This window comes from Pagrus pagrus, assembly GCF_965226575.1.
Source record: "Pagrus pagrus genome assembly, chromosome: 13".
Taxonomy (NCBI): domain Eukaryota; kingdom Metazoa; phylum Chordata; class Actinopteri; order Spariformes; family Sparidae; genus Pagrus; species Pagrus pagrus.
In genome coordinates this window covers 14,048,996-14,075,472 of record NC_140197.1, presented here as the reverse complement: position 1 = coordinate 14,075,472, position 26,477 = coordinate 14,048,996, and the positions used below count along the sequence as shown (strand labels likewise).

The following is a 26,477-nucleotide window of genomic DNA, read 5'->3' as shown; positions in this document are numbered from 1 at the left end:
GTGCACAAATGTTTCCTTTAAGTACAGTAAAACTCCCTCTTCCTGCCTTTCTCTGAATCTGTCCTCAGGGTGTTGGAGTATTCACTGGACGGCCATAACGCCAGTCTATCAGCCATCCGTACCGTCCGAGTACTCAGGCCACTGCGGGCCATCAACAGAGTACCAAGTGAGTCTGTGTTTGTACCTTTGCAGGGATGCTTATTTGGTAAATGTCCTTATGGTTCCTCGATTAGCGACGAGCACAATTAAGCCACCATTAATCATTTGCTCTTTTGCTCAATGCTGCCAGTTGAGCGCACCACACTGGTCCAGTGAACTTCGGTTAGGAAAGAAAAATGTTGATGACAAAGTCTGAAAAGGAAGATTGCCATTAACAACCAAGGAAATTACGTTAATTTACCTGCTTACATTTTGTCTTTACCGAACACGATTTATTAGAAAAGACAGTAACACTAAATAAGACTTGTATTTCTTAAATGGTCAATTTAAAGTTAATACAACTCTAGTTAATAGTTATTTGACTGCAAGTTTAAAACAATAAAATGCTTTATAAACCATTTATTAAGCAACTGTTCATTGTAAGGTTGTAACTAATGTTTATAACACCTTTGAAATGGTTGATAGATACTGTGTAGTTCATCTATAAACATTATTTGGATGGCCATTATAAAGTTACATGTGATGTTTATAAACCTTGACAATTGCTTAATAAATGGTTTATAATGCATTTTATCGTTTGTTAACAGTTAAATAACTATTAACTACAGTTTAATTAATTCAAAATCTACTATTCATAACAATACTTATTATAAAGTGTTACAGGAGAGACACATTTTTATGATTTATTTACACAGTCTTGCACATTTTTCATTTCCCAGAACTGACGATATGTTATTATAATATACACACAACCTTTTATATCGTATAAAACATTTAAAAATAAAATATTTTTCCAGTGTTCACACACTGTGATAGAACTACTTTTACATTTTACTACTTTTTCTCTGTGAAGAATCACCTCTGGATATCCCCACAATCCTAGAGGTATACGCATTTCAAGATGAATGTGACACTTTGCTGTGTAATGTTAGCCACCTGTTATCATCGCGCGGTATAAAAGCAAAACTACGCGGAACAAATGTAATGTGTTGGTGTGTATATTCTTACTACACTAACAGTAAGTTGACCGATGATCCAGGACCTGTTGTTTGCTTTACTCTCCCCTCCAGAGGTTGTACAGTACCGCGCCAGTGCTGAGTGAGAACTTGCACATAGTTTGTCATTTTCCTAAAAGCTCTGTGACAGGGGCGGCCATGAATCTACAGCTAAAGAGGAACACTAGACAATGGTGTCATAACAACGTACAGGATTATTAACCAGCATACATTAGGCAGGCGGCCAAGCTGCTTCTCAGGTTCGGGCTGCCAGTATTGGTAGCCATTTTAATCAATACACCTCTCTCACAAAGGTTCATAGAGTGGGTTTTTAGCATTTCTTTCTTTCTGTAGCTGTTTCAGTCTCATGTGAAACAGTTTTGTATTTTTACCGGATAAACTGACTTTATTGTTCAAAAAACTGAATTTATTTGGAGAAAAGAAAATCTATTCTTACACCATTGGAGAGCCCATGGGAGAATTATTGGTTCATGAATGGTATTTGTACTATTTTAAACAAGTATGGCGTCTGAGTAATAGATGTCTAGCTGCTGTCTGGCTGCTGCAAGCTAGAAAACTGTGTGTGTGTGTGTGTGTGTGTGTGTGTGTGTGTGTGTGTGTGTGTGTGTGTGTGTGGCCCTATTTTCCCAGAATAAGCCAGTTGTTAGCATGTGACACAGGTTGACCTAAGCTTCTCCAATGTAACGATGACGTTTGCACAAGTGTGTGTGTGGGTGCTCCGGGCACTGCAGATAACCCAAACACAATCATAAAGCATGACAGGTTGTCTGTTTCTCTCAAGCCGTCGTCACGAACAGTCTCAGACACACAGACACACATTTATTGTTTTGTTCCACCTCCTGTGAGGACTTAAAATGTGACGTTAACCATATCGTCAAGTCAACAGCAGCCCTGAGAAACAATATTTACACCCGTGGACAAGGTGAAGTAAAACTTGTATTATTGTTACAAGTTTCCAGTTGCTCCCCGAAGGGTCTGACAGAGGGGGGTATATGGAGTGAGGCTGAGATTGAGAGGTATTACGTGAGGCTGTAAATTCAAGGTCAGCGTGGACGCAGACAGACACAAACATACCCTAAAGCCCACAGACTCATATACTCGCAGGGAGACACAGTCGGAGACACCCCGAGGATGTTAAACACCAGCTTGCTCCCTTCATTTTTCATCTGTGTTTTTTATCTGTTCTTTTCCTTTTCATCTGATTTGTGATCAGACAGAGCCAGCCAGGCTAATAGCCAGGTCAAACTTTTTTCTACTTCGCGTCTCTGTTTGTCTCGAACCATTGTGCTCTCACTCAGTCTCTCTGTTTTCTTTCTGCGTAAGTGTATGGGGAGTATCCAGAGTTAGACAGATGTTAAATGTGTTTTTGTGCTGTAGCCTGGATACGTCGAGCACCACTCTGAGCTCTGTTTTCGTGGCGGTGGAACAACCAGCACGGAGCCAATGCGCAGAAATGAGAAATCATGCTCAAGATGTAAAAAAGCCATTTTAATTAAGCGCGCGTTTAAATCTGCAACAGGAATGAATGTTTAATTTGTTTATAGCTGGAGGTAAATCAGTGTGCATTGATAATGAAATAAGTGATTCTTACAAGATCTGCTCTGTCAAGCATCTTCTGCAGTTCATTAAATCCCTGCAGACGTCTGAAGCCAGCAGGACGGACGTGTTGGTAAATCTGCAGCATGCAATTTGAGAAGTGCCGCGCCGCCAGGGCACGGTGCCATTACACACGGCAGTCCACTGTGTTTACCTTCAATTAAATCACCTGCAACTGACACCGGGCTGCTACAATCTCACCACACACACCTGTACAAACAGACAGGTTGGCTCTAATCGGGTATTCTGTTGGTTATGCAGGAAAGGGAGAAGGCTTCGTTGCCAGGCTTTAGTTTCAGTTATTAGTGTAGTTAGAAACATCAGTGGGATTTTGAATGAGGTTTTTGCACCTTGCATCATGCATTAGCTGACATACAATTTAAAAACAGTTTTAAGCTAGCACTGGAGACTGCTAGGCATTGTTTAGTGCCCTACACAAATTGAATGATAAACGTATGATAATAATGTATATAATAACAACCTCTGCAACATTGAGCCTGCATTAATATTTAGCCCATAGAGGGCGATGTAACTCACATTGCTCACTGCTACATGTAGTCACCACTCTCGTATTCATTGCAATGCACATATTCTTCTATAAGTCAATTTGTCTGTCCACCAATGACACTTTACATTAACACATGAGGTTTCTCCCAGATCTAATCTGAGAAGCAATTTTGACTTTATTACAAGATCTTATCGTACATTAAGGCCTCATTCCCCAACTTTAAGTCGTACATGTATATGAGGAATTTTGCATTTTGAAATCTTCAAATATTTCAACTTTCATTAATTTTTTTCTTGACAACATCACACCCATAACTTATTACTGGCTAAAACAATAAAGGGCAATAAAAAATTACATTTTTTTTTCAGAAATCAGAGCCTTAGGAAACGTAGCTTATCCAAGTGGCATGACTTTCTGGATAAACGACCTTTCTCTTTTTCTCTCAACAAGTCGACCACTTGTGTGACTGCAGTAGTTTAATAAATTGAACTGAGTGCATTGTAATGCTGGGAGTGAACACAATGTTAATCTATTTTAAATCTCTTTGCATTTGATACCCCCTCTCTATCGTTCCAAGCAATGAATTTCAGTATATTTCAGTATATCACTGAATCTCCATGCCCAAAGTGTAAGGAGAAACATTTGAATTCTCCTTAAGGGTTGTCAGTGCTGTCAAATGTTTGTGTTAACTGAGTGGATTTCACTGCACACAGATGCTTCCACAGTCAGGCATCTGCGTGCTGTTTACTCAGTGTGTGCTTGTGTATATTTCCATGTGCCATATGCAATGCTCCGGTGTCTCTCGAGTAATGCTGTCTACCTCAAGCATGTACACAGACATGCTGTTTTCTTCTTCAGTTTTATGATGACAAACATGCATCATTGTGTGTGTGGAAGGTTTTCTCAATGTGCCCCACTGTAAACCTCATTTTGTGAGGAACAGGCAAAAGTGATTAGCCAGTTAAAAGATAGAAGATCTCAGTCATTACATAATATAAGACAGATTGATGGTCAGACAATGATTCAAACTGGATATTCGAGGCCCCACTTAGGAATCCATCGGACTCTGCTGCCAATGCCCTGGTGCCAGACACAACAGGAATCCACCAGAGGTCCTGACCATCACTCTCCACTCACCCACTACAAACTACTAACACAAATGTTGTATTTAATTAGATTACATATTTTAATCACTTGAAAAAACATATTTTAAAGGCAATGTAAGTAGGAATTGTGGGTTACAGTTTGCAGACACAACATTCATAGTTGACCCCTCCTGCCCTGGCTCAACAACATGGTGGCATCCCATTTGATGCTAGCTTAAGATCTAAAACAAAGCTTTTCTCGAGTCACCGCCACTGGAGTCACGTTACATGTGTTGGTTGAGAGCGATTATTTTTGAGTATGTCCATACATTGTTTTTGTTTTGTTAAGGAAAATACTGCCATTCTGCCTTCAATGAAAGCATTGACCTACAGTTGGACAAAAAGTTTGATAGAAAATGGCGAAAGTGTAGTAATAGGTATCAATCTTGTGTCAAGAGGATTATTAATTTTGCCCTAAAGAACAAAACAATGTATAAAAAGAAGACAAAATAATAAAATCTGTGCTTCCCAACATGCATAAATAATTACTGATAATCTCTGGACAATAGTGTGTGTTTAATTTCACTCTGATTAGTGGAAATGGACTTTGATGGTATTTAGCTCCTGGCATAAAATTTAATTAGAATTTATAATTAACTGGCAAGCTCAATGCAGTCGAGGCCCATCCTGATAACTGTAAAAACTCACAAACAAACCAGAGCATTTGTTTTTGATTTTCACCTGTCAAACGATAAAGAATTCAGGGAGAACATTCTCCCGCAGTGGCACAAACAGTCTGGAGATTAAATATTTGGAGAGTTGAGGAGATTTAAGTTCGAATTCAAGTTTCGATCTCATTGCCACCGTCAAAAGTAGCAGTAACACTATGGCATTGTCATACTGTAAGTCTGGTCAATGTGACAAGGCTGTGACATAAGTGAAAGGGGGGACAGAACACATTGTGAGCACCTCAGGGACTAGATCCCTGACTCTGCTGACGCTGAACACATCTGACAACTTGAGATGGATGCTGAATGCATGTGGTTAGATAATACTAGCCACAGGGAAGCTCTGAGTTCAAATCCCAGAGGATGAAATAATGTCAAACTGTCACTTTTAGTATTGTCATCACTTGTAATTATATTGGCTGCGGGGACGAAGTTGTGGGTTCCAGGCTCTCAAGATCAATAGAGGTTGTCCGTGTGTTCAGTAACCAGAGGGCAAGTAAAGGGTTAGCTCCTGCACCACATGCAACTGTCAGTCATGTACTCGAAATGTGTGTCCTGTATATGGTTCCCGGTTTCTGATGGCACGTTTACTTTTTGTGTCCCACTACGTAGGTATGCGGATCTTGGTGACACTGCTGTTGGACACCCTCCCAATGCTGGGAAACGTCCTTCTCCTCTGCTTCTTTGTCTTTTTCATCTTCGGCATCGTGGGGGTCCAGCTGTGGGCGGGGCTACTGCGCAACCGCTGCTTCCTGGGAGAGGACATCAATACGTAAGGAAATGTCTTGTGATAAAAGTATTTGCATTTCCCCCTTTTCTTCTGGACTGAAAATAGCACAAATAGCCTTTAAAAAAATGGCTCTTCAAAGCACTTTGGTGAAAATATGATCTGAGTCCAGTTCTTTTTCATTGAGTCTAGACAAAACAGAGATGAGTAAAAAATACAAGCGCTACACTTAGAAGTTGCAATCAATTTTTAATTTCCCCCCAACAGAAAAAGTTGAACATCCAGCACTGCCTCTAGCATGCACACATGAAATCCTCAAACATGCGCAGCTCATTTAACTCCAAATGCAGTCTTTCTTTATTCCGCCCTCTCCCTCCTCTCCTTCTGTTTCTTTCTTTATGTCTCTCTGCTTCTCCCTTTTTCTGCCTCTTGTCATAGTTTGTGTTTGGTTGTCATTGGTTGTAACAATCAGCTGTTGCCTGTAGAAAAAATGTAAAAAATGTTACTTGTTACGTAAACTGCATAGCGCCCCCAGGATGTACACAGCTGTATGCCACACACACACACAATGAGAGAGAAGGTGAGAAGGCGAAAACAGCCAGTATGTGGAATAACTTAATACTTAAAACCTGTGTAACGTAATATCACATTGAACTTGCCTATAAATTAGAATTGTCCAATGCAAAATTTATAAAATTCCTACAAGAATGAATAAAACTCCTCCTCTTTGCAGATGATGCAGTTCTTGTGTATACCGGTGCAATATGTAAGAATTGGCCACCTGAAATCATCCTCCAAACTAATTAAGTAAACACTAACTGCTGCTAGCTAACTGTAGCTGCCATTAGCTCGTTAGCTCAGTTAGCTGTGCAGCTAGCAGTCTGGACTAGGCATTGGAGCAGTGGGGTAATGTTGGTGTTTACATCCATAGCTTAAGAGCATTTGAGTTAACAACAATTTTCATTAACTTTTTTTCATTAACTTTTGGATGTTTTCAACTAAAGTTCTAACATATTGCTCCTTTAAAATAAAATGAAGATAAAGCAACGCTGAACATATTAGACTCTGATCAAATGTTCCCAAACAAAACAAAAATATAGCATACTAGAAAAGCCTCTTATAGAGTATGTCCCAAGAAAATACATACATTTTTACAGACAGGATAATTAAACCTTGGACATAGAATCAACATAACAAGAAATGACTAAACAGGAAGAAACATTTTAAAGGCTTGAGGAATTGAAGTGATCAAATAGAAAAAAGATTTAAGAATTATTGGGGTTTTACCAGATTGACAAAATCGCAAATTACATGGGGACTGACCCAAAATGGAGAAAACTCCAAGTGCAGACTCAACATGACAGAGACTGACACAGACAGACAAAACTGCATTTCCTACTACACTGTACACGTGATGAAAAGATCAAATAAACCTGTTTTCCCAGATTAATCCTGTCTTATTTTGTGATGAATGAGATAAGATGAATCTTAATATAGAAAGCAACAAAGAACCACTGTCTCCCAATGAAGACAAACAGGCACACATGCAAATTGGCAGACAGAGAAAAGAGTCCACACCGTCAGGAAGCCAAAAATGTTTCTCAGACATCCACAAACTAATTCTTCTTTCTGATGTAATGGTACAAATTGTACCAGACTTAATGTTGCTGAATCCTCCCTATGTCTAAGGGAGAAAGACAGAAAGAGAACAGCACCTTAATATTTCATAGCTAAGGCTGCTGTGTTTTCTCTCACAAAACAAATGGTTGTCTGACCTCCCGTACAGCATGAATCCCCACTATACCAGGCACATGCACACTCATCTTCATAACCTCCTTCTAGTTAAGCTTTTAGAGATCATAAGGATGCTAACATGTTCTGTATGACTCAGAGTACAGGACAGGATTGGCCGTAACATAACGGGAGTCAAACACTAGACACTGACAAAGATCCTTTCCCAAACTGGTCCCTTCCCACTAGTAGTTCAAGAGTGAATGTCACTCCGCATAAAGGCACACTCATTGTTGTGGAGGGCACTCTGCTTTAAAAGGGGAGCGTATAAATAAACAGATGAACTGTGGGATGTACTCACCACTTTCTACCATGAATAGGAAACAGCTGTCACCATGGATACTGATAGATGCTTTGCTCACTCACCTCAGTTATTAGATGCTGTTTCACTTATCTGCAAAGTAATAAGCAAGTGCTACTCAATGGATAACATTTTCTTTGTGTTTAATGTGTCTAAAGCCACCATGGAAAGACAGAGTGGGGAGAATGTAGCCTGAACAAAATTATACTCAACTACGTAGCAAGAACATTTTTTTCTTCCTCTATTTAAGGCTCCGGCAATAAACATCAGTACAGACTCATAGTTGGAGGGTTTGGCAGCTGGTTCCACTCCCCAAAGCTCTTGATTTTGCAAAGTCTACATGTGAATGCACAAACACAGGTGGAGTGGATAGGAAGGGGGCACATTTAGACTCGATAAAGAGTTTTTTCAAGCTGCAATTTGGGCTCCAATGAGGACAAAAGGAAATCAGCCATTAGAGCTGACTGACAAATCGTTCTTTCGCCATTGAAATATGAAAATGCACAATATCAATGTCATAAAAGCGTCAGATTTAATCAAAAAGGGACCCAAACAAGGCACTCAGAGGCAGGCAATAAAATAGAAAGCGAGCATTAATGCAACCAAAGCTGCAGTCCGAAATGCAAAATTCAAAACAGACAAGCAAAACTAAACTATGTACAAACCAAAAAAAAAAAAAAAGAACAAACAGGCAGCAAAAGCAGGTAAAACACAATGGGAAGACAGGACAGAGGAAGGTAGGCGAACAAAGGCTTAAATGCGAAGGAATGATCAACGAATGGAACAGGTGAGCAGCAAAAAGGGAAACAGACAAAGAGAGGAAGTGGAAAGTGAAACATGAAACATGAGGATGAATTCTACAAAATAAAACAGGAAAAGACAAACCAAAAACCCAAGCCATGGCAAAAAGATTGCCTGAACATTTGACGCATCAGATGGAACCGTGGAAACTTGGGCCATTCATTCACACCATGTGGCTGCTTCAGCCATCGTGTACTGTCTGTCAGTTTGGTGGCAGGGTTAGCCAGTACAGTGTGCACTTTGTTCAATAAAAGTATGTTTGAAATAATATATTTAATTTCTTTATTAATGGGCTTAGGCTACTTAATGTCTGGGGTTTATGCTATTGGAACTGTATATCTAATATGTATACCTCAATATTTGCGTATTTATCGGCGATCATAACATCATCAGAATACAGATTTTTCTCATCTCGTGCAGGCCTATCAGCCATTTGAAGAAGCAGTCATGACAGCTTAGACAGACTGGTTATGCTCTCCATGGCTTCCAGTAAACATGGTTAATGTATTCAGCTCTATTGGTGTCAGTTTCTTTTCTCTTTTTTTTGAGCTACTGAGCAATTATGAGACAGAAGGTTAATCCCCCCCGATTAGTCTGTTGTTCAAATGATTTATGATTAGAGGGGAAATCACTGATTGAGATGCTGTGGAAAAAGAACACACAGTGTTGATCCAGTGTGAGAACAGTGTGGGAGGAGTTGGTAGTTGTTGCTGCTGGAGGTGTTTTGTGACAAATTCAAAGACAACATCTGTGAGCAGACGTGTGCCTATTCAATGATATATCCACTTTCATTGATTACAGCTTACTCACATTTAATTTGACTTTCTATATGGAGGCACAAATTAAATACCATGACGGATAATCAGATCCCGATTATTGATGAATGGGCCAACGGGAGCGACGAAGATGTTTTTTCGGTGCAAGAAGTGCAAGCGATGATGCGATTTCCAGAGAGAAGCCAAATGATTTTTATCTGTCGCAGCAAAGGTCCTGGGGAGGATTTGTGTGTTTCTTTTTTACATAAACGCACTTAAAACTTTTAGACAATGACTAACACATTCCTGAATGATTACAAACTAGTATTACTGAGAATATCACTGTCACTGTCATGCTTATAATCACAGTGTGAGTGTAATTTATATTTTCCTTAAATGGGAAAACACCAGTTCCCAGTAGATTGACAGTTATATTGCTAATATGACCTGCTATTGAACTTCAAGTAGACCAACAGCACAAAAATTCTTGTGAGACATTTAATAACTAAATGTATCCATAATAAGTCGGTGTAACAATGTGTTTCTGTTCTCCTTCTTCCACCCAGAATGTACAACTTGTCCATAAGTGCTTACTACCTGACAGAGGAAGGCGAAGACAGCCCTTTTATCTGCTCGGCTCCCCGCGAGAACGGGATGTTGCGCTGCTACGACGTGCCACCCTTCACCGAGGGCGGGGAAGAGTGCTCACTGGCGGCTTCCCACCAAAGTTTAACTCTGATTGGATCAGCCCCCGCCAGCGTTAACGGCTGCATTAACTGGAACCAGTACTACAATGTGTGTCGGCCCGGGGACCATAACCCTCACAAGGGAGCTGTCAACTTTGACAATATCGGCTACGCCTGGATAGCCATATTCCAGGTGAGGAGCAAAAATGTGGAGAGCAGCTTTTCAAGAATTTATAATCCTTTATGAAATGTTATTTCTGTTCCTTTATAATCCTGCACAGTCATCGCACTGAGGAAACAGGAAGCACACAGTATCACTCACAATTGACTTTTTTCAGAGAGCTACATTTGGTTCCAGTCATGCAGAAAGTTGAGCAAAATAAGTTAACTCTAATGGAAAATATGGTTCATGACCCTTCTTTTTAGCAGAGCAAAATATGTCTGACTAGACTGTGGCGGTAAGTGGACGCCCCGTTGGGCTTTTAGCTAAGTGGAAAGCGAAACGAAAGCTACGTATTATACAAGAGATTGTGCTATTTAGGAGTATATAACTGCTAAAAAATTAAGGTTTTCCTATTGCTAACAAGACAGGGATGATGAGATTTATTTATATTAGTCATCAGACAAAAATAACACAAAATTAACCTTTTTCTGTTTCCGGTCTGTTGAAATTATATTGTCATCCATCCAGGAAAAAAATATCCCTCCACTCAGGCCGTCAGAGGGCACGTACCTGAATGTGATTTTTTTCCACCCACTGATTGTGAAAATGTGTTTTTCTTCCTCCCTTTTGCTGGTCCCACCTCCTCCCGGAGCTGTGCTAACACTGTCTGTGCTGTTGTGATATGAATTCCGGCTCTTTTAATAGATCTGCCCGGGACGCCACGATAGATCTGACTCTGTGTCTAATAGACTTTGACTTGCACAACATGACTTTCTCAAAGAGAGTCTTACCTCCAGTTTACCCCAAACAGCACGAATACACACACAGTGCAACGCACAAATACTAATACCTCTTAGGTACGGACAACTTCCCAGTGCATGTGTGGTCTCAGCTTGCAGTCAGAGGCTTTAACGATTAGATTTTTGCAGAATTTTTTTTTTTCTATTGTGATGGTTTAGCAAGCAGCACATTCCCAGATAATAATAGTCTTTAAGCCAGGTATATGATGTCTATGTGTGTGTATTTTTAGGATCCGTTGCACTGAAAAGGTTGTAGGCATTAGTCATGGGTTCAGTCGCCAGATTGTGCTCTGTCTCCGCAGTCAGGAGGTGCTGCTACCTGCACACTCGGGTGTAGCAGTGTCATCAGAATGACAAGCAGGGTTTAAAATAGAAGTCTGTATCATCTGGTTCTCAGGATCTGTGTGTTTATACTTTGTGAACATAACAGATACAAGATAAAAGCTCTCATATGTGTAGATAGGTTTCTGTTCAGATAAGCAGGGTGGAAGTAACTAATTACAATGTTGATATTCCTTTAAACATCAATGGTTTAAAAGTAACCAATACTGTGTAGCATTTAAGAAAAATACTTTGTACTTCTACTTAAGCATCATTTTAATACCAGTAGATTTACTTGTAATTGAGTAATCTTTCAGTAATGTAACTGTACTCGCACTTGAGTACATATTTTCAGGAGTCTTTCCACCACTGCAAATACATTGCTTGTCAGTTCTAATGCATGCAACGTTCCTTAACAATTTAAGAAAAGTATGCAATATTATTTGTAGATGTTGTCACTGTAAATAAAGAATGACACAGGCATTAAGTGACTACCTTGGCAAAACCAATGCCCGGCCAAACAAATTCAATTTAAACATTTTAGGCATTGTACAGACTGTTTGTTGACAGGTTGATGGAAACAGTGATTAACAGAGAGCGAGAGTGAGGGAGAAAAAGAAAAGTGGTTGAGAAACAGACAGAGGAGAGAAAAATAGAAAGAATGCTAAAAAACAGGAGAAGGCCATATTGAATGTTAAATGAGCTGTTTTGCTTGTTATCCCAGCATAGAGCTTTATTCCCTCAGTATTTGTAAAAAACAAAAAACATGAATTATACATCTCAGCGCAGGGTTTTGAAAAGATTTCAGCCCATGGCTTCAAATTGAGTTAATTCAGAGTTACCCTGGGACTCCTGCGGAGTACAACAAGCTGTTAACATGTCATGTCGGGTCCCGCTGAGGGTTCGGCCATACACCAAATATAGCATGATGGCTTCCTGTGTTGGCTCCTTTCGTTTATTCCAGAAGTATCTTTTGATGTTTTGCAATTTTTCCTCATAAAAAATGGAAATTTAGCCATTTGTTAGAGGTAAGGTTTGTTTAGGGTCACTTCATAATAGTTTACTGCTTGTTTGTATGTTTATTTTGTTCTCGACTGCAGGGCTCATACCAGAATTCATTAGTGTGGGATTACAACTGATTTTAAGGGAAGTTGTCACTCAAACCTCACCTTGACCAGTCGTTCAAAAAGACTTCTGTCAACACTGTAAGGAGAGCAAAAAGAGCAAAGGTGGGCTCTGAATGGAGGAGTGATAATAACAGATAAAAACTAAGTGTGGGAAAAAAGAAGAAGAGGTAGAGAGGCTCGAGTAGACAGGTGAAGGATGACAAGAGGAGCAAAAACACATTCGGGTTCGGGCCAATATTGACACCTATTAACAGGTTAATGACTAATGACCTTGTACACACACATATGTTCATTCACCAGTGACAGCTGAGAATGTGCCCTCCTCTCCACATGTATGTCATTAGCATGAATGTCAGGACTGTAGCTATGTCTGATGTTCAAAGTGGGTCTGGAGCAGAGGGTGGGGGCAGCCTGGGGGTCAGCAAGTGATTTGTTCAGGTTTGACGCCTCTTTAACAGCCCGCCTCGACAGAGGATGAAGATTCAAAGCAGCCCAAGAGTTGCTGCGCCTTAAGAAATTCGTTTTGTTTTCATTTTTTAAAGGACAAGTTCACCCAAAAATGAAAATTCATTTTCTGCTCACCCCCCTGCTGATGGACAGTCGGTTGACATTTCATAGTCTACAAAAGATTTATAGGCTACACAGGAAAAAAAGTGTTGTAGCATTCTCCTAGACAACTGAAGTAGATGGGGACTTGTTTTAAAATGTAAAAAACTACCAAAAAAACAAACATAAAATCGCTCCATATACATCACAATCCCAATTCTTGATGAATTGTATGAATGAGGGACAGTCTACTCCAGTTTCTATTCTCCACGTTGCTCTACATGGTTGCTCGTTTTTATGCTTTCCAGGTTTTATGTACCAGATTATTAGTTTGGCTGAGTAAATATATATCATGTTTGACGGCTGGTTTGTGTTCTCTGTCTACAGAATAAAAAGATGCACGATGATTACAATTTACAAGCTTGTTGCAGCTCTGAAATGAGAATCCTCGGCTCCTTTGTCAATCCGGTGCAAGGAGAGCATTCCAGTAGAGAGCGGATTAGTCTCCTCTGGGTCTGCGTGTGTGTGTCAGTGTGTGGTTGTCTGTGGATAGAGGGTCTGTGTACAATTCTTTATGAATACACAAGTATGCATGCACACACGTGCCTGTTGGCGTGTGAGTCCGGCGTGTTCGCGCCATTGTTGCGTGCGCGCTGGCAGCTGCAGCGTGTTATGCCAGCCGAGGTGTAAATGTTGAGGTGTGAGTGTATTATCGGCTTGGCTGAGCTGAGCCACCGCTTTCAGGCCTCAGCATCTCCGCTGTTCATTAGCATAGTGGCCACATGAAAGAGCTGCGTCAGTCCCCTGGCACAAACACACACTCACTCACCCACACACACATGTAGAAGAAGTTGGAGGGACACCACAGGCTTTCTTCTGAGGAACGGCCATTAAAAACAGAATTGGAAATGTAATGCATCTGACTGCGGCGTGCTATGGGTGTTTGTGTGCGTCTGTGTGCAGTTTTGTGTGTGCGCCCAGTTTTTGTGCGTGCATGCGTGGGCGTGTTTGTCATATGTTTTTAGAGAAAAAGCGATGGGCAGAGCCATGAAGGAATGTCTTTTCTCCTTTCTCATTATAATACAGATTCTCCCTCTCTGTGTTTTCTTGTCTCCACCACCAGGTCATCACACTGGAAGGATGGGTAGATATCATGTACTATGTCATGGACGCTCACTCCTTCTACAATTTTATATATTTTATACTGCTCATTATCGTAAGTATCCCCTTGTGTTTGTTTTAGTCAACAGCCTTCTCCTGATTTTTTTTACTGTGTTGTCTCAAAAAGCATGCCCAGAAATAGAAGCAAAATTAATTAAAACAAATTAAAACTACACTTTTGATTTGGTCCAAAATATCTGGCACGGACCTACATGGGTCTTGTTTGAACCTGACCCAAGCAAAAACCACTCCAGCAATTAATTAGCACAAACCCAACAAAGCTCAGTGTTTGACTGTAATCCTGACTCACTGTGGAGTTCTGAAATAACTTGGCCTTTTTTTGGTGGAGTAGCAGCCATCTGTGGAGTCTAGTTGTGCACATGAATTATAAGTAGGAATTACATCAGAACGGGCCATATAAATACACAACATTATATTAAAGGTGCAATATGTAAGAATCGTCCACTTGCCAAAGTGGGGGGCAGCATATCTCTAGGGTAACCCCTAACAGCTGCTCGTTGTAGCTGATGTTGGCCAGTTAGCCCAGTTAGCCGTGCAGCTAGCAGTTCAGACCAGGAGCTCTGAGCACCGGGGAGTGTTGGTGTTTATACTGCTAGCACAGGAGCATTGGACCAGGACAGGCCAGGTTTAGCTGGTTAGCATGCTCACTTCAGTAGATATCTCTGCAACATAGCACGTAGCCGGCGTAACGTCAAAACTGTTATTTCTTCGCATTCTGTTGATAATTTAAGTTAATTTTTGAATGTTTTCAACTAAAATCGTACATACTGCATCTTTAAAATATACTCCTCACTTGGCAAACATGATTAACTGGCACACTCTTTAATATAAACAACGATTGGTCCCTGTGTTTGTTTTTGTAATACCTATTTCGGCCACAAGAGGCTGAGTGCACCACCAGCCCATGTTCAAAATGATTAAATCAGCTATTAGCATTAATGTTTTCATCCAGGAGAGTTAAGTTTTAGTACCTTAGAAAAAAATGTAAAATGGATCCTCATAACAGAGCTTCTGTAGAACTCAGACCATTCATTGCTTTAATCCTGCTTCTCTTCATAAAGCTCTACACTGTCTGCAGTATTGTGGTCTGAATGCTCCACACATTTGCATATGCATGACATGTTGTTCCTGAAAGATATTTGTGTGTGCTTTCAGTCCCAGTTTGGAAAACCAAAAATAACCTCTCTAAAGTAAACCACTGAACTCTGCTTGCAGCATCGTTCTCCTCTGTTGAACCTGGCAGACATCTTGCCGTGTATAATTTTACTCTTATCAGGCTTTTGTGGGGGGTTTTCAAAGATCCCGGCTTTGGCTACATTTTACAACGCTGTATGAGCTCCCCTGCCGTTTGATGTAAAAGTGCTTATCATGCATTCAGAGAAAGAGAGAGATAAAGTAGGGGAGGGAGAAGGAACGAGGGGAAGAGCAGAAAGAAAAAGAGAATCGCTTCGTATAGAAAGTGATTGAGACAGAAATTAAGATAGCTGAGAAGAAAAAAAGATGGAAGAAGTGCTCTTTTAATTTCCTATTGCTCTGTCAGTAGCGCACAGTAATGGCATGTTAAATAGACATTTCTTTATAGACTTGGTATATATTTCTAACTTCCTGCCAAGGCCACCTCGTTAGAGCTCGATCTAAAGCAGAATTTATAAGTAATGATGAAAACAAAGTCGGTTTTATAATCCCAGAATCTGACCAAACAGGCTGCAGCGCTAATACGGCTTATAGTCCACACAGTGTTTTATTGGACCTTTAACACCTTGAGGAGTGATGTAGTCAACAGTGAGTTGCTCCTCATATAAAACAAAATTTTCATCTGCAACCAGGTGGGCTCTTTCTTCATGATCAACTTGTGCCTCGTGGTCATCGCCACCCAGTTCTCCGAGACGAAGCAGAGGGAGAACGCCCTGATGAGGGAGCAGCGCGCTCGCTACATGTCCAACGACTCGACGCTCGCCAGCTACAGCGAACCGGGCTCGTGCTACGAGGAGATGCTACGCTACATCAGTCACCTTTATCGCAAGTTCACACGCAGACTGCAGAGGATATACTCTGGATGGCACAGGTCAGATATGCGCTGTTTGTTTTTATTTTATACGTATCCAGTTGTGCAAAGATGGCGTGAAATTAAAGGTGCGGTATGTAAGAATTGGCCATCTGTCGAATTCAAACAAATAAGGGGCAGCATATCACCAGAGTAACCGCTAACTGCTGTTGACTGTTGCCGCCATTAGCTACTAAGCCCAGTTAACTGTGCAACTAGTGGTCATATTAGCTGACTGTCTGGACATGCTAACTTCGATAGATGCACATGTCTTTGAGAAAACGTTACAACTGTTATTTTCTTCACATTCTGTTGATGCTTTAGCTCACTTTTAAAATGATGGACTGCAAGTTTTTATGAAGGTCTACTGAGTGTTAGGATTCTCTCTCTTTATGCCAGTGTTGGAGTATTGTGTGATAAGACTGGCAGCAATAAAACGGGAAAAACAACCACGAGTCGCCCATAAATCCCTGACACATCAAAAATTTAGGACCTCATTTCACTCCTGTTTGAAGATTTTCCGTGATATTCAGTCAAAAATATCTGCAAAAATCCTCTTAATTGCAGATATAATCACACTTTCTCCCCGTGTTAAATTAATCATGGCTTTCCCCAGCAGTTTATAGTCTTTGCTGGTCCTCTTGTGTCTATTTGCAGCTCTGTATGAGTCATCCGGGGCAACTAAAGTGTGTCTTTGTTTGTTACGAGCATTTAATAATGTGTCAGTGTGCTTTGGTTATTTCGGCTCTCACAGAACTTCCCTGCGCACTGCAACCAAACTGTTGAGAGCCGCGTCCCGAGAGGATTAGACAGATACAAACACATAATAAATATTACAACTTCATATAAAACTTATAATGATCCCTCTCTATCCAGTAAAAGGCGTAAAAAGGTGAATCCGAATGGCAGTGGCGGAGGCAGTAACGGCGGCGGTAACGGACACGGCCACGGTTCCAGCAGGGGCTGCGGAGGCCCGGGTAGCGCCATGTGGTTGAGACCGATCCACAACCTCCTGCAGCACCATCAGCACCAGCACTGTCGCCTCAGCAACGGGGGCCAGCACAGCATCAGCGTGGTAACAACCGAGCACACGGACAGAGAAGGAGGGGTTGGAGGAGGGGAGGAGCTAGAGATGAAGTCGCTTCCTGTCCGGAGGGGAAGCACAAATGGGAACAGCGGTGGCGGCGGCAGCCCGTCCGTCGTCACCCAGAGCATGGGGGCGTTGCTCGGGCGACTGAACGGGGGGATGAACTACCCGACAATCCTGCCGTCGTTCGTGTGCAGCTACAGCAGCAAGACGCCGCCCCCCCACTCCCAGCAGTGTGGGCGCAGTCCGGAGCAGCATCCACCAAACCACCCAGCGTCTGAACACGCAGAGACGCTGACCAAGCTCTACCAACTCATGGGACAGCACAGTAAGAGACACACACACACACACACACACACACACTTGTTGACTGCAGAAAAAACATGAATGTAGACACTGTAATATCACCTGCAGACTTCTGAAGGGATTTCCTCTTCTGGAGGAGTCTGGAGTTTGGGCTTACCGATTTCCGATTTTTAAGTAACTTAGATTTTCTACAAAACTGCACCAAGTCACGGGACCTTCTCTCTAGAAGATATGCATTTACGCCTTCTATATCCAAGACTCTTATTTTGAAAGGTAACGATGGAAGCAGCTGGATATGTGAGCAGAACGAAAGGTGGTGGCCCTGGCTCAGACAACGGAGCCTCTGTGTTGTTATTGAATTAATAACGGGCAATTTACCTTGTTGCCAACTCGAGTAACGTCCCCGTCTCTCACAATGAGCTGAAATGAAATAAGTGCACCTAAATTAGGGAAATAACAAAATATTCTGTTTTTTTTTCTCTCAGCGACACAGACATCAGGTATATCAGACACTGATCGATGTCCGATGATGCTGAAAACTTCCCGATTCTGGTCTCCGTTGTACATCTCTACAGATAGTATAACTGGATGTTAAGCACATAAAGCCACTAAAGTTACGTTTTGTGAGCGATCGCTCTCTAACTCCAAGTGTTTTATTATTCCAAACAAAGGGGAACTACTTGATCAATAGTTTTAAAAAAGCACTTCGGTTTGGTCATCATCGCCTCTTCTTGGAACACAAATTATTTTTTGTTTTATTTCGCTTTGTTATTCCTTTATTCTTATTTCTTATGGTCTTCACTGCCCTTTGAGTCCCCTTCACAGCCTGTGATGCTCTGGATTTCCCCTGGGCTCCATTGTTTTTTTTATTTTTTTGTCATCACGCTCGCTTTCATCTCCTGTTTTCATCTTCATTTCTTGCACTTTCCTCCAGCAAAGAGCTCAGTCCTCTTTCCAAGTTTGACCTGCGGTAGACTCCGGCTGCATCTGCTCTGTGTGTGTGTGCATATGTGTGTGTGTGTGTGTGTGTGTGTGTGTGTGTGTGTGGGGCTCAAGCAGCACTTAGAGAGGCTTGACAGGAAATCCATGTCTCAAGTGTCACAGTCATCGGTGCAGAGAGGTGGATAAAGGGGCAGGATTGGGGGGAATCAACATGAGCGGCCGACGTAGAAAAAGTATGCGGCGTAACGGAAACAAAAACACAGGTACACGGTGTAATGTTGTGAAAAAATGCGGACGATGAGAGGAGAAAAAAAGACGGAGTTAAGTAGAGAGGCATTGGGTATGAAAGATTCAGATCCAGAGGGAGGAAGGCTGGGAGAGGGTGACACAGAGAGAAAAATAAATTAGTTGAATACAGAGAAAGGAGAGGAGGGCGAGGGGGGAACAAAGGAGGCGTGAGGCAGAGAGAGAAAAGGACGAGAGCGCAGAGACAGAGAGGACACATAACAGAGAAATGTGTTAGTTACAAAGGAACATGAGAAAGCAGCGGCTGTCTGATAAACCTCTCTGCCAGCGAGCACGCACAGACCGCAACCACACACACACACACACATTTACACGCTTAACGACAGCCGACACTCCAGACATAATTAAGCGAGCGAGAATTAGCTCCTCGCCGGAGTGTAGATTTACCGTCTGACACGTGATAAACACGGCGATGAGGAGGAGAAAGTGCTCAAAAACACCACCGGTGTGCGTTCAAGGTGTTAAACAGTCGGTACACCTGTGATCTGCACACAGTCAACATGACTCCGGTGGAGAGTGAGTGTCACCTGCTACTAATGTGTGCTGAAGACCGCTCGTTTTTAAACAGGATTTCACCGGGCAGGCGCGTAATTGTTTGCAGGTGACTTAATGCTACAATCCAGATGAGTTAATGTCCTCGGCCCCTGTCGGACATTTCTGTTTCTGTAGTTTCTGAATGTTTTCTTTCAGCCTGTCAGATGACTCAATCTCGGCTAAACCTCTTAATGTAATGGGATTAGAGGTTTGACTGCCGTTTTTTGGTTGAAAAGCCCCTTTGTGCTGCAAGAGCGCCACTGGTCTTGGGAATATATTAAAGTCTGGGGCTCTTCAATCAAATTTGAGCATAAATGTAATCTGATTTAAGCTAATGTGATATAAGGTAATGATGTAAAATATTGTGTCCCCTCGAATGAATCTGCTTGAGGTATTTGTGAGACTGTGAATGACTCTCCAGAACTTACATAAATAGACACGGAGATGTATTTGTAGCAACGGCACGAAATCCGATGACAGCTCTCGCTTACCGTTTTTTACAGCGAGTTTGAGTTGTTTCGCTTCCGTTAGTACGCAGCTGTGCTCTGCAGTTCCCCCGTACTGGTTTTGAGAGGATGTAGTCAGAGAACAGAGGGTGAGAGGAGTCAGCCTGGTTCTCTTACAGTGCGAACTCACAGCACTCACTGCAGAAACCAGCTCACTTTGGCTCTCTGCTGGGATAGGACATGCAGCAACACACAAAACTTCACTGGTATCCTGACAGCTTTATCTTTGTTTCTGATATATGTGATGTTACATTATTAAGAGTGAAATTGCACGTTGGGGTGAGGGGGACTATGTTTGTCACCATCACTTTGATTGCTTTCGGGTTGATTTTGTTTGCCAAAGTCTCGCTGAACATCCGTGATTCGATTTGACTTTCCATTTTAACATGTTTTTCAGCGCTGATGGCTGTACTATTGTTAGACCATCGCATCTTGATTTTTAAAGATCAACAAATCATTGGTTTTATGCCCTGCCAACTCTCATTTACATTTTCAAATCTTCCTTTGGGGCTAATTCACAAGAAGAACTTGACTTTATCATGGTGGCTTTTTGCAGGTAAGGGTTAGGCAAGTTCAGTTCATATTCACTTAAATTAAGATAAAGAAGATAAAAAAGATTCCAGAGTTCAATAAAAGAATAACACCATTCTGGGAGTTTTACAATAAACAACATGGGGTAGAAAAGGTTTCTGAAATCCGTCCAGAGTAAACCCTCTTCCAGGGGAAATCAATAAAGGATCTCTGAAACATCTCAGTCCCTGTTGGAGTTACCTTCATTCCTTTTGTTTGTGATCGTGCAGCATCTTAAGTGCAGATTCAGGCTTTTTCATCCTCTAAGCTCATTTTAATAGATTTGTGATTTAGAACCGAGATGGTGACACCTCCTGTTCTGGATGTCTGGCCCATATAATTGAAACGAGAAGTTTAAACTCTCATCTGAGTCACCTCCACTTATCCGTCGCTCACAGCAATAAGCTTAACGAGCAGCCACGAGTGCTTTGCAGCAAACAATTTGCAGACTAATTTTTTTGTCCCTTCTTAGTTACTGTGCCTTGTTGGTGTCGGCTCTCAGGGAAGACTTCAGGCACCACTCAGGGCTGAAGCAGTACCTCCATCTTCTTGACATGCTTTTATGTAAAACAATATTTCATCCTTTCATCCTTTTTTTTTTTTGAACATCAGTCAAAGAAAATGCAATAAAGGTCAGTTCTTTGTTAGTAAGGATGCAAATGTAATCTTTGATGTGCCATTATGTGAAAAATATTAGATTTTTACAACAATAACCTCAAAGACATGAATCCAGTGCCCCCCAAAAAACAGAACTTCAAAGTAGGCGCCATTGATTTTCAAAACAACATTTGCATTCAGTCCCTCACGAAAGAAAACATTTGCAACAGGTGACTGATGAAAACTAAACTTCTAATATGTTTGTCTTGCTCAGTAAAGCGAAAGGCACAACAGCAGTGCATGACGCCCCTAGGAAAAACCCCTTTCGCAATGTATGACCGTCTCCACCCGTTTCCACCCCGCAGGACGCCAGAGGCTGCTGTACCAGCTGGCAGGCGTGGTGCCTAGCCCTCTGCTCCTGGAGCTGCTCAGCTGCCCTATGTGTGCCCGCAGCCTGGAGACCTTGGAGCTGGAGCTGGGAGACCTGGAGGGAGGCAGGGGAGAGGCTGACGGACTGCACGACTTCCCCCAGGTCAGAATGCAAAGGGGTGGTGATGATGAAGGTTGTGGAAAGGGTTATGTGACATTAAAGGTTCCCCAGTGGAGTTTTTGACCCGGTAGTGTTGTGAAGCCATAGGCATCGTAATGTCATAACTATAATTTCTGCACATTATTTTAGTTAAAGTTGCCATATGGGAAATGGTGCGACAGTATTAGAATTAGTGCAACAGAATTAGCTAGTTAGCATGCTAACTTCAGTAAATATATCTCTGCACCTGCTGCTAACTGTAGCTGCTTAGCTCGGTTAGCAGTGCAACTAGCAGTCTGGACTGTGAGCTCAGAGCAGCGAGAAAATGTTGGTGTTTACATCGCTAGCAAGGGGGCTTTGGAGCGGGACTGGCCAGTGCTAGCTGGTTAGCATGCAAACTTCAGTAAATATATCACTGCAACATAAATAATAGACATAATAACATCAAAACTATTATTTATTCACATTCTGTTGATAATTAAAATGTTTTGATCTCTCCAACTAAAATTCTTGCATATTGCACCTTTAAGGAACCACATTTGAATGTCTTGACACTTAACACTGTTGATATAAGAACACTATGATTTATCGCTGTTGTTCCTGATTAATTTGTATCTTCTAGAACAATAGCAACCACAAACTAAAACTCCTCCATCTTTGCTTCAGGGTGGAGAGCTGAGATCTGGGAGAGGTCGCAGGCGTCGGGGGGTCAGGGAGTACAAAAACGGAGTGGTTCGGGCGTGGATGGGCTTCAGGGAAAAGCTGAAGAGGATTGTGGAAAGTAAATACTTCAACCGAGGGATCATGATCGCGATCCTCGTCAATACTCTCAGCATGGGGATAGAGTATCACGAGCAGGTAAGACTAACAAGACGTAAGGCGAATGAAAGCCCAGAAGAGTTTTTCAGGTCGATGAGTCAGAACTAAAAGGGCTGTGAGTGACCTTCAAAGAGAAACAAAGTAGTTTGATGAGTACTGTTGGTTGTCAGATGTGGCATTCATGTGTGAAAATGGCATTTGGCTAAATGAGAGGAAATGAGAGCATGGCGAGGAGAGGAGGTCGAACGGACAAGTGTGAGGAAATGAAGTAAGAGGGGGAAGGATGGGGGAGCAGCACCCACACTCACACGCGCACACACACACACACACACACACACACACACACACACACACACACACACACACACACACACACACACTCCAGGATTATGTTTCTAGTTTTTCCCTGTGTGGCCAACATCTGGGAAGTATCCATCTAATGATACAGCTCCCTCGCTCCACTGTCACACACTCAAAGTACGTATGGTTACACGGACGCATTCATCGACAGAGTTTTTACGGCTACATTATGTATGCACACACACACCCAACCTTTTAATTTCCCACCCGTGCTGCAAAATGGATGAAAAACCCAAAGAGAAGATTTTTGTGCATGCACACGGTCCATTCCCTCCTTTCCACTTCTCTGGCTCTAATTCCCTCTCCAGGGCCTGTGTGTGTGTGTGTGCTTCTATCTTTGTGGTATAAACACAAGGAGCGACTGGGAGAGCCATGGCCTTATTGGGCCAATAACACACACACACACACACACACACACACTCACAGAGAGAGAGACTGAAGTGTTATGTAACAGTTCCTCCTCCCCTCAGTACTCATCATCCCCCTTATGTGACACCTAGCCAAACTTTACGAGACTATGAGTGTATGTGTGTGTGTGAAGAGGTGTATGAATGTAGGAGGCATAGTGTAGACAGTGTGTGTGCATGTGTGTGTGTGTGTGTGTGTGTAGAGAGAGAGAGAGAGAGAGAGAGAGAGAGAGAGGTTTAGATAAAGAGGGAGATGATTGATGCATGTTGTCTATGTTTAGACTCATCCAGATTGGAAACAGATTGCTATTTTTGAATCTGCATGGACGTTACAGTCCACATGCGCACTGATTTGTGCAAATTGATTTCAAATACACTGTCTGCAAATAAACTGTACCAAACTTTACTTCACGTGCGTCGCAACACAATGGCGTCGCATTTAGAGAATCATTAGTTGACTACAGTTTAAAAACGTGACTCTGTTCTGCGACACGACCGCAAAAAAACAGTTAATTATTGAGTGACACAAATCCAACTCGATGACTCACGAATAACAGCAAAGACAGCAAATCCTGAAGATTATGTCTGAGAATCAAATCAGATTTGCCTGCAAGCTCAACGTAACCTTTTTCCTTGAGGTTTGAGCACAAACACAAAGATTTGTACAATATAGGTATGCTCTAAGGTAACTGTGTGTTATGCACAACTGAAAGATCAGACAGGTTTCTACTGATTAAAGCTCCAGTGCGTTGGATTTCAATTAATACTAGATTTAGATACATTCAAGAAAACATAATTAAGAATTTTAGATTCTAATTTAAAGTGTTATGCATTGGACGTTCGACCATCACAATCACTCTTAAGGTTCCCATGAAATGGCTAAATGAGTGCCATTTGTTTCAACATAGCTACATGTTTTGTGTAAAAACAGGCAGCAGCCAATAGCACTGAACGTTTATTACGCCCTGCCCGATAAACGTGATCCAGTTTCATCCGAATCACCAAATAAAGTTATAAAGTTGTGTTTTTGTACAGTAATCAGTGTGGTCCGGTCCTGAGTCACACTCCACTCTGGAGGCATTCCTCTTTTTATACATCCATGGCAGCGTCACAGAAAAAAGAAAGCATTTATTGGACGAAAAAATGATATACACCCTCGAGTGCAGGATGAGTCAACAACAATTTTAATGAGTTTTCAGGTTGTTACGTACTCTGCTCAACTTCTAAACTTCTAAACTTTTTTGCCCCTATTCGGCCTTATACTGGTGTATTGGTGAGCTATGGAGCAAGACAGATGTGAATTAAAACACACTTAAACAACAATTTTGACTACATGGGAACTTTAAAAGTCTGCTAAACCAAAGGAAGGAAAAAACACGTCAAGTTTGTTTGTTTTGTTGGTTTCTTCGGTGTTGTGCTAAGACACACTGTCTGATTTGGTGCACAGTAGCCTAATTTTTGTGCTTTTCTGACGTTTTTATGTATGTCAGTGTCCTGCTGTAAAGTCAAGGTTGTTCCTCTACACTGCTCTGCCAGAGAAGCTGTGTGTGTGTGTGTGTGTGTGTGTGTGTGTGTGTGTGTGTGTGTGTGTGTGTGTTTCTCATCTGCGCTTCCTCATAAAGGCCAAGGTCATTTGAAGAGTTGTATTCAAGCACTCATTCAAACATCCTTCTGCAGGCACCGACAGTATTAAATTATTATTGATCGCCTGGTCTGTCAGACATAATGATCATAGTGGAAGGCAACATCTAAAGCAATAGTTCAGAAAGCTCATTTGGGACTGTAGTACATTACATCAAATATATTGACTTACAGCTAAGAACTTCTAATTAATTTGAAACCACTTAGTTGCGAATGTTAATGGCAATTTAGAGCTGCTACCATAAAAAAAACATGCGTCATGGGATGAAGCCTCAAGGGCACCTTGGCAGGATTTATTACTAAAGGTTTTTCTTTTCATTTTCCCAACCTATATTTCCATCACTGGCCACAGGACTTAATTGAACCTGCTTCTAGCAATTACTTCCTCAACTTTTGCTTCCTTCCGTTGTCCATGACAATGCCATCAGCCACAGCAGGAAACAAGAACTAAGTGCGCTGAGTCAATTTCATTTCCACGTCAAACAAAACCAGAGAAGACATTAATGCGATCTTATGCAAGCTCACAGAGATTTTTTAGCACTTCTGGCGCTCGGCTCTCAGCTTCATTCATTCGGTGGCCCTGAGAGTTCAATGCACTTCAGCTTAAGAAAACACAAAAACATAGACAAGACTCAAACAACTTAAGAAGAGCTCTTCACCAATTTGACAACATATGCCGAGCATTACAAAAGAAAGGCTGCAAATGAGACACGACCAAACACAGAAAGGCTGCAAGTAGCAACTGTTTCTCGGGGCGACATTAAAAAGTGATGCACATGCCTGGACACAGCTGGGAGACGCTTGTTGTCCCATCAAAAAATCCCCCAAAACGTACAATTCAGCTAATTTTCTGGATAGCTGACTTCAGTAACCTAATGAAATGATGATGATGATGATGGCAGCAAATTATGATGCTCTCTATTTTTGCTTGCCTTTCCTCTTTGTGCAGCATGTTTTTTTCTAATTGCTTCAAATCTGTTGTCGACTTGATTAATATGTGTTCTTTATTGGCTTTTGTTTTGTCTGCTTGTGTTTTCTTAAGTTGCAGTGCATTGACCTCTCAGGACGACCAGACCTTCAGCTGTTACTGTAGTTAATCAATGTTATTTTGACCTATATGTCCGTCACATTGCACTCTCCCCTCGAAACACACTGCATGCAGTGTTTAAGATAAATTTGTAGTCCTATCATAAAACCTGCTGAACGGCATTGTATGGAAATTATTACCCTGCTGGTCTGCAGTATGATGTTTTATTTCTCTGGTGCGAGGATGGTGCGCCAGAAGGTAATGAAAGTGCCACTAGTCCAGTGTTAAATAATAATGTCCATGAGTCTACTATATTATGACTGCTTAAGACAGCAAAGTTGGCTGTTATAAAGCTTTTTTGCAGTGCTATAAAGTTTTTCCTGTGCTGGCAGGACAGTAAAAAACACAATTTGAAAACACAAGAAGAGCCAACAGCTATAGTCTTTTCTTTTTTTAAAATGTGCCGTTGTTTTCCTCACCGTGCACATTCAGCACACCAGCACTCGAGTC

General features: G+C 41.6%; 1 protein-coding gene across 1 annotated transcript in view; it reads left to right on the top strand.

Moving 5' to 3' along the window:
• cacna1ha (calcium channel, voltage-dependent, T type, alpha 1H subunit a) overlaps positions 1-26,477 on the top strand; it is a 120,726-nt gene that overhangs the window by 59,977 nt on the left and 34,272 nt on the right. The window contains exons 5-12 of the mRNA XM_084371440.1: positions 69-166; positions 5,705-5,864; positions 10,034-10,346; positions 14,234-14,326; positions 16,119-16,357; positions 17,213-17,751; positions 21,550-21,716; positions 22,380-22,571. Coding sequence (XP_084227566.1) covers positions 69-166; positions 5,705-5,864; positions 10,034-10,346; positions 14,234-14,326; positions 16,119-16,357; positions 17,213-17,751; positions 21,550-21,716; positions 22,380-22,571 — 1,801 coding nt within the window. The remainder of the gene's footprint in view (positions 1-68; positions 167-5,704; positions 5,865-10,033; positions 10,347-14,233; positions 14,327-16,118; positions 16,358-17,212; positions 17,752-21,549; positions 21,717-22,379; positions 22,572-26,477) is intronic.